The 15,000-nt window shown below is 39.5% G+C and overlaps 1 protein-coding gene across 6 annotated transcripts in view; it reads right to left on the bottom strand.

Moving 5' to 3' along the window:
• Positions 1 to 15,000, bottom strand: part of QTMAN (queuosine-tRNA mannosyltransferase) — a 170,971-nt gene that overhangs the window by 17,683 nt on the left and 138,288 nt on the right. For all 6 annotated transcript variants that reach the window (XM_077784897.1, XM_077784899.1, XM_077784901.1 and 3 more), the window contains one exon: positions 159 to 268. In XM_077784897.1, the coding sequence (XP_077641023.1) occupies positions 159 to 268 (110 nt within the window). The remainder of the gene's footprint in view (positions 1 to 158; positions 269 to 15,000) is intronic.

Raw genomic sequence — 15,000 nt, 5'->3', positions numbered from 1 at the left:
TTACTAATTTTAATTTTACAATGTATCAATAGTATTTAGTTTCACAACTAGGAAAATTTTAAGCACATTCTTTAAGATAAAAAATACAAAAATGAAAACTACTTCTGGAATTATCTACTTTATGGTAACCTTATAGTAAAGAAAAAAAGGAAAGGTACCTGGAATTTCACTGAAAGTCTCTCCAAGGACAGACACATGGAAAGGCAGATCTTGCTCTTTCAGCTTCATCAGGACTTTAAAGAAAGTTTCAGGATCTTTGTCATGTTCCCTTAAAACAAACAGAAATCATCTCAGCATTGTCTACATTTAGTTGTGAAATTATGGGAGGTTTTTTATTTATCAGAATGCCACTCCTCTAAAATTGTACTTTTGGAGACTAAATTTATTCAAATAATTTCCCTCTTTGCTTCTCCTGCATGGCTGAACATTTTCCTCAGTGCAGCACTTGGGGGTCTAAACTCAGTTTCATCAGTTTCTTCTCTATCTCTTCCCTGTCCTCAAACAATGCATTTACTCTTCAAATTATTAGCTTTGAAAGTGAGAAGGACTGAGCACCTACCTGAAGGCAAAGTCAATTTATAAAATGGGTAGGAAAAAAAAAAGTTGTTGTTTTTTTTTTTTCCCCTATCCAAAAAAACATGTATATGACTTCCATTACAATTATTTTTCTTTCAGGAGAAACAGGTTAAACAAAAACTCCTCCTAAACCTACAGGATTTCTCAAATGGGAATTTTAGGAATTCACGCTATACTCATTAAAAGCTTTCAATCCATTCGGTGCTTTAGGTAAAGAAAGGAATAAACTACCACAAGGCATTTTCTACCTTTAGATTTTTAAGGAGTTAACTGTAAATTAAAACAGAATATAAGAAACTTGTAGTTATTTGTAATTTCAGTTCAAGATAATATTAAAGGTTTGTATGGGCCTGACACTCAATGACAGGAAACACAAGTTAGGTTATGTAAAAATAAATTAACCCCCCAATTTTCCAACCTATCTTCTTTACTAGCACAGAATGAAAGGTTCAAAAGGTACCACAAGTGATTTAAAATTCCCAAATTCCTTAAGTTATATTAAAAATGGAATGAGATAATTTCCTCACTCTAAGGTGAATATTATATCTTGCATTTAATTACTCTGCTTTAAATTATTGTATTTCAACAGATGTGCACCATATGCCTTTAAAATATTTTGGTTTTATTTATTATTTAGAAAATTCCACCGTTTTCCTTCCTGTATTAAGGAAAAAATCTATATCTCAGCTGTCCTAGTGTCTTTCTTCACAGAGTAATTTTGTAGAATGAAATCTGTAGGTCTCACACTAGTATATGAAAAATTAATAATTATATCATTCAGGAAATCTGAAGCCAAATGGCATCTGCAGCTCTGCACGTGTTAATTTCTCATTCAGTCAATATTTTTGGTTTAGGGAATTAAAATAAATTAATCTTATAATCAATGTGACTTCCCTAGGCTGAGAAACCTCCAGGAATTGTGGACTTTTCAGAATTAGTCACATTTTCTTAAAATAACGCCAGACAATAATCGCTTTTAGAAGTCCTCCATTGTTTTGTTCCCAATAATAAGGAGGAATGCAACTGCATAAGCCTTGTAATTTGTTTCACATCTGTGAACCAGGAGTTTTCACAGCAATTCCAGCAACACAAGCACTGGTTTGGAGGGTGGATTTCTCCCAGTTGCAAAGATCTCAGATCTTTGACTATTAGTTTGCTGCATCCTCATGCTTAAAAGAGCCACCTGTTTCTGGTAGGTAACTTCTGTGCAGAAACTTTTGCCAGTATTCAGTTCCCTCCAAATGCCCAGCTCGAAGAGCCAACACGGGATCGCACGGATTCAGATTTAGCTGGAAAAGAACATCCCCATTACGAATGCTTGCAAGGAAAAGTTCTACGCTGCTGGAGTTGGTGTAATTCATGACAGAGTGTCCCCTGAGCCTCAGTTTCCCCTGGACAGGCTTTTGTGAGCAATGCCACGAGCCCACCCCGGCTCAGCTCATCCCGGCGGACCGGCGCGTCCCCGCGCGCGGAGCCGACAGACTCGACAGCCACGACGCCGACAGGGATCTTTCCAAGCTCTTCACAGCCCTGCTATCAGCTTTGCAGTCACAAAAAGTCCTTCCAGCAAAGGATATGCTTTCCCTCTCACTTTCCAGAAGAGACCAGGGGTCCCAGAGGCAGCCAAAAGTGGAGGATGCTGTTGGAGCCACATTGTCAAGGAGCTGGCAGGAGAACACGGAGCCTTACAGCTCGGCGAAGCCACATAAGCTGCACATATTTAGGAAAACTGATAGGAATTGGAAGTTGCAGCTTTGTTTAATAGGTGGGGAAGAACAGAAGGAAAATTTGGCACCCAGAAGGAATGCTGAAAGGGGAAACGTTTCCTCTGCACTGGAGCCTCTCTTGCGGGTTTTCTGATGTAGGTGATCCTCCTTCCACCCCCAGTATAAAATGTTTCCCTTTTAGGTGACACTCCCAGATTTTAATGACATGTTTTGTAAATCTTGTAGCTTTTCTATTTGGGAGCTCACTTATCTGAAGTGACTTTATCAGTTCCTGTGACTTCTTCACAAGCATTTTATTTTCAGTTAAGACCTCCAGAAACCTCCAGGACCGTGCACCTACAGGCTGCAGTGTATTATTATTATTGCAGAATACTGTAGGTATTAGCTGCCCCTGGTAGAAACAAATAAACAGTACAAGACCACCTCTTTGCTGCATCAAAAAGGAGAGAGCTCTGTTTCTTGGCTGACATGGAAAAAATCATATACAATCCAGTCTGCCTTACTCAGCAACAACTGCTAAACACACCAGATTGCCATAGCAGTGATCGTGGAAAAAGATGAACACAATATGGAATGTCTGTTCTGTAAAGATCTGCTCAAAATGATGTGCACTTTTGGCTGCATCTGTTGCATTTTTGAGCTTTATTAAACAGTATTAATTATATATACTCCATTTCCTGAAGAAGAACTGCAAAACCGTATAAAAGCCTGATATTAAAATGCAAACTTTTCTTTTAAGATATTATGTTTGGGGAAAAATCAATATAATGTGACTCCAGGGTCTGGCTTTGTTGTTTAGTTGAGGTATTTGAAATGCTTTTGTATTTTCACTTGATTCGATATGCATCTGGTAAAGGAAAAATAAGAACTAGGCATGGTATGAATATGCTCTAAATTTCATTCTAAGAACATGAAAACATTAGAATGACCAAATTATAGCTGGAATGCCACAAAACAGGCACAGACACCACACCTGTGCTCAGATTGAGAGCCCTGCCTTGGAAACATTCAATCTCCATATTCAAATACTACACAGCTCTTGTTATCCAGGATTTTTTTATTATTGACTCTAACCCACAATTTAAGAGAGACATCTGAAGTCTTTCCTAGGAACTGGCTGAGGTTTAGTGATCTGGCTAGGGGGACATGGCCCAGGGTTCATCCTGATTTAGTGACTTCTCTTTGTAATCTGATATAAAACTTTGAGAAGTGTCCTTGAACAGGGAATGGGAGTGTTGTGGGAGCAGCACCACCACTACTGAGCCTCCATTATTATCTCTGCCTCAGATTTTCTGCTCATAAAATGGGTGTGACAATATTATTTTTTCACCACAGAAGGATGCTGTCAGGATTAATTGATGACTTGACATCCCACTTTTCAGCCTAAAGTAATTTTAAAAAGCAACGTCAGAACGCTATGATGATGCTCCTCTATACAATCAAAGGCAACATTCTCCAAAACACCCTTCTGCTCTTCAGGGATTTTGGGAATTCAGCCTGAGACCTCGAGCCTTACCCATTGCTGGGACTGGAAGCAGAGTACATGGAGAGCACCTAAACTGGTGTTATCCTCACCCACATCCCTAACCAGTGATGTGAGACACATTCTTAAAAAAAAAAAAGAAAAAATTAAATAGCAGAACTTGGCCCTTTACATTATTCAATGAATATTCATCTCTTGAATTTGGGTGAAATTCAGTAAGAGACCCATATGGTCTTCTCTGACTTTAATTTTTTAAGTATATGTAAACTTATCCTGCATGGTGATAATCACAGTTATTTAGTATTTGGAGAAAGGCACATATAGCAATGCAATTAGGGAGTGGAAGAGTTGTGGAAAAGCAGAACTTGCTCAAAGGGGGAAAATAAATGCAGTTGATTAAAAATACATATTAAAAGCTGGGGTTAATACATTTATCAGTTAAAAAAAAAGTGCAAAACCAGGGGAAAAAGTCTTAATATTTGAGAAAATATTCTATAAATACCATGTAATGCTTGTGAAAGCCACAGCCCTGTGGTGACATCTCTGTGAATGACAGAATCATTTGTGCTGGAAAGGACTTTGAAGACCATTGAGTCCCACCATTAAGGTGCTACACATTCTGAAAAGGCTACAAAAGCAATATTAAAAGGGTTGATCTTAATCTTAAAACATTTTAGCATGGGAGATTTTCAGCGGGAGAGAATCCCTAATTGTGCAGGCACAATTTGTATATCACTTTGTACAGTGCCTGAAATCCAAGGAGCTCCTACTGGCTGCAGCTCCTTCTGTCTCCCCTAAAATCACCTTCACATAAGAAGGGCAAAGGTGGGAAATGGCACAAAATCCTCAGAAGTTGAAGCAGCATTTTCATTTTATATTTTTTAAAATTTGTTAGGACATATAGCAAGAGGTAAAAGATGAATTTCTGCCTGCCTACAATGAATGCTAGAAAATAGCTGATAAAACTGGTCACTGAAGAATCACTCATTATTGATGAAGCTGGGCAGCAATCGTGGAGAACAAGAACTGGAGAGCCAAGAGATCCTGGGAGAAAAGAAGGGGACAGGGGACATCAGCCAGCATGGCTGGAGCAGAGCACAGTGAATGTGTGAGGGGCTGGGCAAGTCCATGAGCACAGAATCAATAATTAAAAATAAAGGAAATGAGGTTTCCAAGGTACAGACCTTGACATGGATGACATTGACCCTTTTGTTTTGGGAAAGTGAAGTAATTAGGAGCAAGTCTGGCATCAAACATGACAGAGGTACTGGGCAAAGCAAATCAAAGAGTAAGGAAAACACAAGAAGAGAAAACAAATATAGTGAAAACTAAAAAAGTATGGCATATCAAACACAGGGAGGAGAAGGATAAATACAGGCTAAGTAGAAGACCTACACACACCCTACAGAACTAAAGCCAAGGCTCCACTTCATCCAAACCTAATCTAAAGAATAACATCAGGGATTTTTCCCTCCATTATACTATGCACTGTATTACACTTTGATATTTCACATTAAATCTTGAGCTCAGAGAAATTTGAATACAGGTTTATTATAATCAAATAATGTTAGAAAGTAGAAGTGTGGCCATAAAAGATAAACCTCACCTTGAAAACAGAGAATTACAGAATTGCAGAATTTTGGTCTTTCCCTGACACTGATTTCCCACAAGACCGCTCTGCCCAGGTTTCCCCATTTGCAAGATATGGTCTTAGAGGAGCTTTCATTTACAAAAATATGGTGAAAATCGCAGTCAGTAAATACTTTAGGAGAATAATATTCTTCTTAAAGAAGAGGACTCATGTTACAAGCCTATTCAATACATGAAATGTAATACATTCCAGTAATTATTTTCACAGAGGACAGAAGACTCTCCTAAATCAAATGACTTTAATATACATTTTCTATGTTAAGATTATGAGAGGAAAAGAAGAGGACAAAAAAAAAATTAAAATTCTAATACAAATTCTGGTAACAGTGTTATGATAAACGCAAAAAACGAAATGTTACTGTCAGGAAAGCACAATTAGAAAAGAAACACGGAAAAAAGAAATAACTATGAAAATGCAAACATGAAGGAAAAGTTAATTGCTTTCCATTTATTCAATTTATCACAGTATTTTTCTATCTTTTTACATTTCCAAGATGAGTCTGAGGTAGACTGTAAATATGTAGTTAAGTCCAGTGAGTTTTCTTTTTCAGCTGATCTGCTCTACAAAATGTCTTTGCTGTAATTGTGCCTCTAAACATTGTCTGGCATCATCAGCATCAAAAGTTACCACAATATTTAATACCCCCTCAGTTCACAGAAAATGGAGTCAAGTAGAAGAAAATATTTCTGCATGAAAAAGAACCCTACAGAATAAATTTTAGCTGGCAATTTGTAGGTCCTACGAGCAAAAAAAAAAAAAGTCCTGATCCTTGCCTGTGCTTTCAGAACACCTCTGCAAGCCAAGGAATTAAAAAAACAGCACTAGAGAGGCAAAAAGCAGCCAAACAGTACTGGCAAATACAGTGTTTTATTTTCTATTAGAGCCCATGACGTATTTACAGTGAGGAGTGTGTATTTTACCCTCTGATTTGTTCAAATTGCTGGCCTGAGAAAAATGGGTGGCATTTTGCTTTACGCTGGAAAAGCATTTTCTCCTATCTCCTGTTATCTACAAGAGATTCATAAAAAAAGAAACAAGAAAGAACCTTGGGAGTTTATTGTTTAGATTCTTCTTCTCCCCTCACAACTCATGAAGAAAAAACTCAAAATAAAATATTGCATGTCCCCTAACCAAAGAAATCTCAGGATCAGCATCAGTCATGGAGCCTCCTGCTTATTTCCTAAAGGGAGATTAAGCTTTGAAGACAAAGACCATCATTTGGTCTCAGTTACCTTGGTGTAAAAATCAATGCACTTTCATTCCAGTGCTTTTCATTTCTTTTACTCCAGCTTGGCCAGTCAGGCTGTTCCACGATTCAGATAAAAAAAAAAATCCAAACCAAACCAAAACAAAAAAACCCCACAACACTTTATTTCAATTTGCAACAAAACCCTGCAAGTGCTACGGACTACCCCAAAGAGTTTATTAAAAAAAAAATAACTTCCTTTAGTACTCCAAGGGTAATAGAACAAAAGGTTTTACTGTTGTTGGGAGGTCATAAAATATCTGAGTGACCCTGGCAGCCCTGATACACAACATATTCTACTGCAATTCAAATATAAAGAACTATAAAAGATCATGTCATGTCAATCATAAGATGGTTACAAATATGGTAATAAGTGGATAACAGTTTACTAAAGTAGTTCCTTGAAAGAACAGAAAATGTACATAAATATAAATTTATATATAAAGTACTACATAAAAACTACATTATTACATTATTACATTACATTACATTACATTATTACAGATTTTCCTGGGAATGGTGATCCCACCATACAGGACCCTCTCTGATTTCCATGATGGATTCACACAACCAAGCTACAACTACTTAAAGCTCCACCAGATGCCCTGCTTGGGTCAAAAAGCACATCCTGCTCTTTACTGAGTAATACCCTGAGAGGAATTAGCTCAGGTGCCCGAGATAACTCATCCTTTTGGGATCTCCAAGGAAGAAGCTTCCAACCAGGAACTTTCTTGGCACCAAGGCTTGCAACTCATTATTGAACAAGATTAGAGTAACTCCAAATCTCACTGCTTTCAGAATGAGGAATCAACTCAGTGCATTGAGTTAGGTTTGTACAAACACAGCTGAGAAAAAACAGCAATTAGAAGACACAGGGAGGGGGGAAAAAACATGAAAATATGGAGAAAAGGAGAGCAGGGAGGAGAAGAAGGCAACGAGACTTGAACACTTGTGTGGCAGTAAGAAGAGGAAACTAATTAAAAACAGCTTTGATGGAAGACATATAACCCTCCTATTATTGGTGAAAATAAGGAAGAACATTAGTTCACTTGCTTATGAAATATTTGATTTTTTTCTCTTGAAGGTTATTCCCATACTTTGATCCAGGGTGCTGTGACTTACAAAGGGGGCTGGTGGCACCATCTGCTAAATTTTCTGGGGACTTTGTATTACGAAACCTCTTCTCTCTTTGCCTATGATGTTTCCCAAAACTGAGACTTATCTTGGACTATAATCTAGAAAAATACCATCCAAAGTTTTTCAGAACTTATGAAGAACAAGATGAAGAAAAAGCACAAACACAACATTACTTAGTAAAACTGCAAACTGCATCTTGGGTATGTTGTGGAAGGTTCCTTGCAGAGACAGGGATGGAGACAGAGAGAGGCTGAGGAACTAGAGAAGAGTGAGATGCAAATTTGCTGCACAAGACTATGTGTGAGGAGATGCCCAGGGAACTGAGCCTGGCAAAGACAGAAGGATGAGGTTTGAAAGGCCAAAACCAGATTGGGTGAATGGAGTAGAAAGGATTGCTCTGAGAGGCATAGGTGGAAAAGCCTTGAGAGGACTCCTCAATCCCACTGCTTACATGTGCTTCTGCTCAAAGACTTGGGTTTCACAACTATACAGGAGGAAAAAAAATCCATCATAAAATGAATTTCTCATCCTGGGAAAAGGGAGAGCCCAGCTCACTGGAGCTGTTAGGGCAATCTGTGACGCATCTGTTCCAAGCCTAAATATTCTTCAACTGTCCAGGTGATGCAGTTGCAGTCTTACATCAACTCAAAATCAGTTTATCAACCATGGCTAAAGCATTTATTTTAACAGGCTCTGGAGGATGGCACTGAAGTGGCTGCTTTGTGAGCATCTGGATAGGACAGAGGGAATCACAGCATCATAGAATCATGGGATGGTTTGGGTGGGCAGGGACTTTAAAGCTCATCTTGTCCCAACACCCCTGCCATGGGCAGGGACACCTTCCACAAGACCATGTTGCTCCAAATCCAATCCAAGCTGGACTTGAAGGAAAGTTTCTCTATGTGATATTCTGCGTTTCCAGCAGAATCTCGATATTTTTCAGCATTTTTATTATATTTAAGAAAGTGTAAAACCATCTCATGCAAATGAAAAATACTCATGGGGCTTTAATATTGCTTTTGTTACAGGGAACAAGGTTCTTCACACCTGATACAATGGTGCACAATCTGCAGCAGGTAAGTTGCTGTTTCAGCCTTGACTTCACAGGAAAGGAAAAAGGTTTTACACCAAATTGGTCTAAACACAATAAGAAGCAGAATTGGGCCACAGAGCTTAAATACAGAAAAGAAAGTAGAGTGCTTAGTAGAAGTGAAAGAACCAAGTATATTTGGGGAAGCAGTGAGTAAAAAAATAAGTTTCATTTTAATACAATTCTTTTTCAGCCTATTAAGTTCTTCAGTATCAGAATGAAGCCTGCTAAAAGTTAGTAAATAAAGACTTTCAGGAGAGCCTTATTAAATCACTTATGACTTATCAAGTTAAAACTCCCACTCAGATACCTTAATAAAACTTTCAGAGAATATATTTAATTTTCCTGGAAATCAGAAGCCAATTACTAACTACAGTAGTTACTGTTGGCTACGCCACTGATCACGTTCCTGTAAATAGAATATTTGCCAACAACTTGAATTAGTTCTCTAAAGTTTCGGTTTCTGAAGGTCAAATAACTATGTAACTGCTTAATAAAGAAGCAAAGAAGTACCTCTAAATATCTCCAAGCTCTGATGGGCTTATATTCTGCTCCTTAGGTGAGGTATTAGCAAAGCTTATTTATTTTCATTTCCAAGGCTTTTATTTGCTCATTCCCTTGTGGTAAAGCTGATTTCCATGATGATTCCCTTCTTAATTTTAATACCCTTTTTACTCATCATATAGACATAAGAATTTTCCATAAAATAATGAAACCCTTCCAAAGGAAATGAAGACAACTAGGAGAGGAAAGTAAACTACAGCTTACTTCTTTTTTTTTTTTTCCTTTCCAAATTAATTGATCCACTGTCATGTGCCTATATGAAAGATTTTTTTTTAATGAAAGGAAAATAAGGTTAATTAACATAAAAACCCTCACTCCTTGAGATGTTGAATTTTGTATTTTATCCATGCTGCCTTAAGTGCCTTGATTTCCCAGTAATGACCTAGTTCTCCTAATGAGTAACATTAACCCCTGGCTGTAGCTGTCCAGGACTTAATTGTCAACTGGAGCTGAAATAGGAGAGTTTGCCGATCAGCAGGTATGTGGTATATTAACTCATGTCATTTCAGACCCTAATAAATAAATCTGTTGCTAAGGCAACAGGAACATCAGCTGTATCACTTTTTTTCTTCCCCCCTCCCTTTTTAAAGGAAACTGCTTTTCACACTGAGCTTTTAAAAAAAAGGAAATTAACTACATGTAACCATAATTAGAAGAAACATCGTTTCTCATCTCAGAAACATATCTACATTAATGAAAAAAGGCATTCAAAAAAGAAGGCTGCTTTCTACTGTGACCAGGGTAACTGAAATTATTTCCCTTGACTGAGGGAATGAGATTTGAAGGATACATTTGAGTGGGAAGAGATCACAAAATATCTCAGTTCTTTTTATTTCTGAGATAGTTCCCCTCTCCTTTTGTACACTCCTGATGCCAGTGGAGGAAATGTTGCTTCAACGATTAATCAGGAGTCCAGGCAATTGAAACCAGGGGAGAAAAACACAACTCAAACCCAAACACCTTCAGTCCTCTGTGGAACTTTCTGTGAGATGGGAAAACATACAATCTTTTTGGAAAGCTAAAAGGTCAGAGATTCACAGAATCATTTAGGTCTAAAAAGCCCTCAAAAGTCATTGAGTCCAATTGTTCCCCCAGCACTGTCAAAGCCATCACTAACCCATGTCCCCAAGCTTTTAAATCCTTCCAGGGATGGGGACTCCACCACTACCCTGGGCAGCCTCTGCCAGAACCTGACATCCCTTTAGGTGAGGAATTTTTTTCTTAATATCCAACCTAATACTCCCTGGAACAACTTAAGGCCGTTTCCTCTTGTGGTGTCTCAGTGCCTCACAGGTGAATCTCACAGCCCTCACTTAATTCCTGCCACTCCATCTCAGCATGAAGGGATTGTCTTAAAATTTTCAAAACTGTAGTTTTTTGTTCAGTTTGTGATACAGGATGGTATTTCTGAGTCTCTAGTTACCCACATCTCAACCAAAGAGCAAGTACGAAGGAAATTAAGAGATGTTCACAAGCCCTGTTACTGCTCTTGGAACACTTACTTGAGGCTCTGCCTATACTATAAACACAACAAACTACTCAAAATTCTATCTGGCTTCTCAGGTGAAGAATGCAAAGGTAACACAGAGCATCTTTTTTTGCAAGTATCAAAATCAGTGATGTTTGGTCCTCTGGACTATAATCTGCCTATAGCCCTTTGAGAAAACATGCTGTAAGAAAGAGGGAGAAATTGATGCTGAGATTTCCACTATAGCAGAACTTCCACACCTTCAGCACATACTGGACTTCTCTACAAGCTCTTTTCTTAATCAAGGAAAAACATATCTTCCACTGGAAGGGCTCAGTGCCTCAAATTCCCTTGCTGCAGGAAGACAATTCAAGATTAGGCATCACTGAAAGAACAAAGAATGAAAACTTTCAAGCTGTCTTTCCATTTAAGGCTGAATTTCTCTAATTATTTCATTGACTTTCTTATTTGTTACTTGTTTGAGTCACCATCCCTGGAGGGATTTAAAAGCCATGTGGATCTGGCACCAGGGGACATGGGTGAGTGGTGGGCGAGGCAGTGCTGAGGGAATGGTTGGGCACAATGATCCTCAAGAGGTCTTTTCCAACCTCAATCATCCTGTGACTCCAGTATCTGCTCCCAAACTTAGCCCCAGCTTGCAAGAATGTGAAGTTAGACTACTTTCACACGTGCAAGAGGAGGAAAAGGTGTCAACTTCTACGTGAATGTCTCCACATGTGCATGGCAGAGGTTCATCCACCACGTGCCATCAGCGCTGCTGCCCTGGTGAGTGCTGGGAGTACCTGATGGCTTTCCTTAGACACTGCTAAAATGTTCCTGTTTTTAATTTGTTATTTTACATCCTGTGGGCTTTTTATCCTATCTGGTACCTTCTAGTTAACACTGCACAAACACTTGTATTTTAAGCCTTTGTCTTTAGTCTGCCTTATTTATTCACCACCTACTTGTTCTCTGCAGGCTGTTCACAATGCTGAGGATGCCTGTTGAGCCTAATGGCATCTCTGGTACTCAAAATGCGATTTCTAGATGGATTTCTTTCCTGTTTTGCTGTCTTGCCACACCTGCATCTTGATGGGGTAAGATTTGGTCCAAAATATTCAACAGCATGAGGAAAATATGAGTCACTATATTCTCAAGTGTCTGTATAGGAAATAGTTTTCAATTGAGAGCTCAAGCAGTGACTATACAAATCTTGTATTGTGCTGCCAAAAGCACAATATATGTGTGTTTAATATATATGCATATAAAATATGTTATCTATTAATTATCTACTATAATATATACATTATATATGTATAAAATAAATACAAAATATTATTAAAAATCCCTTTCCAGGCTCCTCTCCCTCGCAGCAAAGGACTCATGCTTGGCTCACTGATGAAGAATTGCCCCATCACAGAAGGCACAACACCTACTTCTTGTCCCCATCTGGGACAAGCCCTTTCCAAGCACTTGCTCCTGAGTGAAGAGGACCAGGACCTCACACTGGACAGCCACATGTTGGTACAGCACAGCCTGTCCTCCATGCACTCATTTCTTCATGACATTCTACATTAAAACCAGATAACTGGGCACAAAATTATCTCTGAACACACCGGTTTCCCTTAGACCAGAAATCTTCAGATAGTTTTTGCAATCTAGATTTGGGTTGTTTTTTTTTTTTCATCTGAATTTACTCATCATGACTTCCAACACTGTTCCTCCTGCTCCTCTATCTCCTGCCCCATATCCTTCCTCATGCTCTTGTCACACACTGGAAGGTTTGACATGAGATAATGGCCTTATCTGATCTTCCATGTGAACTGACAGCAGCTATTTGTTTGCATGTGTGTGTAAATTCTTGCAGATTCCCTGTGCGATCTTTTATCACACCCGTGCAATTAGGGGAAGAAGAATTGATTTGTGACAACTTTCTCTTATTAAATCTTTAGCTGCTTAGATGATACAGAACACATAGGGAAAAAGAAAAATCATAAGGTTTGGGTGAATGAGAGGGAATAATGGATGTATAAATCTTGGTGGATAGTTTTGGGGGAGAGACAAGGATTATGCCACACTGGTCCCCGTCATCTTCCTAAATCACACATCCTTCACCAAATATCAGAGAATCAGGGAATGGTTTGGGTTGGAAGGGACATTGAAAACCATCTCTTTCCAAGCTCCCTGCCATGAGCAGGGGCACCTTCCACTATCCCAGACTGCTCCAAGCCTCATCTAACCTGCCCTGGGACAATTCTGGGGATGGGGCAGCCACAGCTTCTCTGAGCAACCTGTGCCAGGGCCTCCCCACCCTCACAGGAACAATTTCTCCCCAGTATCCCATCTAACCCTGCCCTCTGTCCATGTGAAGACATTTCCCCTTCATCCTGACACTCCATGCCCTTGCCCAAAGCCCCTCTCCAGCTCTCTTGGAGCCCTGCTGGGTACTAGAAGGGCTCTAAGGTCTGACTGAAGCTTTATCTTCTTCAGGCTGAACAATCTCAATTCCCTCAGCCTTTCCTCATTTTAGACCTGTTCAATCCCCCTAAGCATCCTTATGGTCTCCTCTGGACTTACCTCCAGCATGTCCAGTATAGTTGGACATGATTTATGGTTGGAATCAGTGATCTTAGAAATATTTTCCAACCTAAAGTATTCTGTGATTCTAAATAGATATTTTACCACACCGCAACCTGTGGGACACCACAAAGTTCTGATCAAATGTTGGAAGCTTGTCCATCAATCACCAGAATTTTGCTCTCTGTTTGCATCAAAGCCCATTCACACAAAGCGAAGAGTAATTCCTTGGCATAGGCCTTGTCAGCTCAGAAACCCATCTTTGCCTTTTATCCACAATCCTTGGCCTAAGTCATTCCTGTTAGCAGGGCCTTGCTTTAGGTGTTTGTAAGAAAACATTAAGGCCTGGTGATGAAGGAGAAAACAAATTACTCAGTGGAGAACCTCGTGACTCTGCTAAAATGCTGTCAGTTACTTATCTGCTGTGGGCAGAGGTGGCACACTGCAGTCCCTGCCAGGCTCAGGCTCAAGGGGGATGGAGAGGAGGGTCAGGGATGCATCAGAGCACCTCTTCTCATGCAGAGACATTTTAACATCACTTCAAAGTGAGAACATGTCTGCTAGAGAATGGCACCTTGGATTTGGAGGTGGTTCCAAGCGGGCAGTGAAGAAGTGTTAGGGCTAATGCCATATTTCAGGGTGCTGACTGTCCCTGCTACGCCCCACCACGATGAGGTCACCATCACTTCAGTCAAAGCTGCTTTCTCTAACAGCAGCACAGCTTCACAAAGGTTATGTTGCCAAAGGTCTTTTGTATTAGGTGAAGGGGGAACACAGAAAAACAAAAAAAAAAAATCTAAAAAATTCTTCCCTTCCTACTTGTTTCTTTCTTTTCACCCCCCAAATGAAAACCACATGCAAATCATCATGGTAGACAATGGTCGTCAAGCATTATTGTATAGAACAATATCTGTGAGTGCTTGGTGCTGGAAGACAAGCAGGATCCCACTGCCAATGTTTGACACACAAAAACCCCCTCACATATTACAACACTTGGCTAAAATTAGTGCTCTTCACGGAGAGCCTCAGCTAGGCCCAAGAAGGGGATGCTTTCAACTGCTGATGCCTGAATAAGGCACACCATGCTTTTGCCTCTAAAAAGGCAATGAGTGCTTATTTTTGGCTACTCTGCCTGGCAAAGGGGCTGCTCCAGCCCCTTGTTACCTGTGCCTGGGCTGTGGGCTGAGGATGCTTGTCTGTTCAGCAAATTCTAGCCCAGAGTCTTCATTTTCTAATTCATATTCATCAATTAAAAATAAACCGTCCCTTTTGATGAGTGAATTTACATAAACCAGTTGCTAAAGCATCCTAACACTAAAGGGTAGGAGTTCAGCCTGGAAGATTTGCATGCAGCATCCTCAGATGAAGGCAGGCGCTTTCGATTTCCATCGAGAGCCTTGCTGCGCTGGAACTCTAATGGGCTTAGAACAGTAAATTTTGAAGAAACTGATTGCTGCCCCCGTAGCTAGTAAATGCCTGCC

Source organism: Lonchura striata, chromosome 8, assembly GCF_046129695.1.
Source record: "Lonchura striata isolate bLonStr1 chromosome 8, bLonStr1.mat, whole genome shotgun sequence".
NCBI classification, from domain to species: Eukaryota; Metazoa; Chordata; class Aves; order Passeriformes; family Estrildidae; genus Lonchura; species Lonchura striata.
The sequence above is the reverse complement of the archived record's forward strand: the minus strand, read 5'-3'. Positions and strand labels throughout refer to the sequence as shown.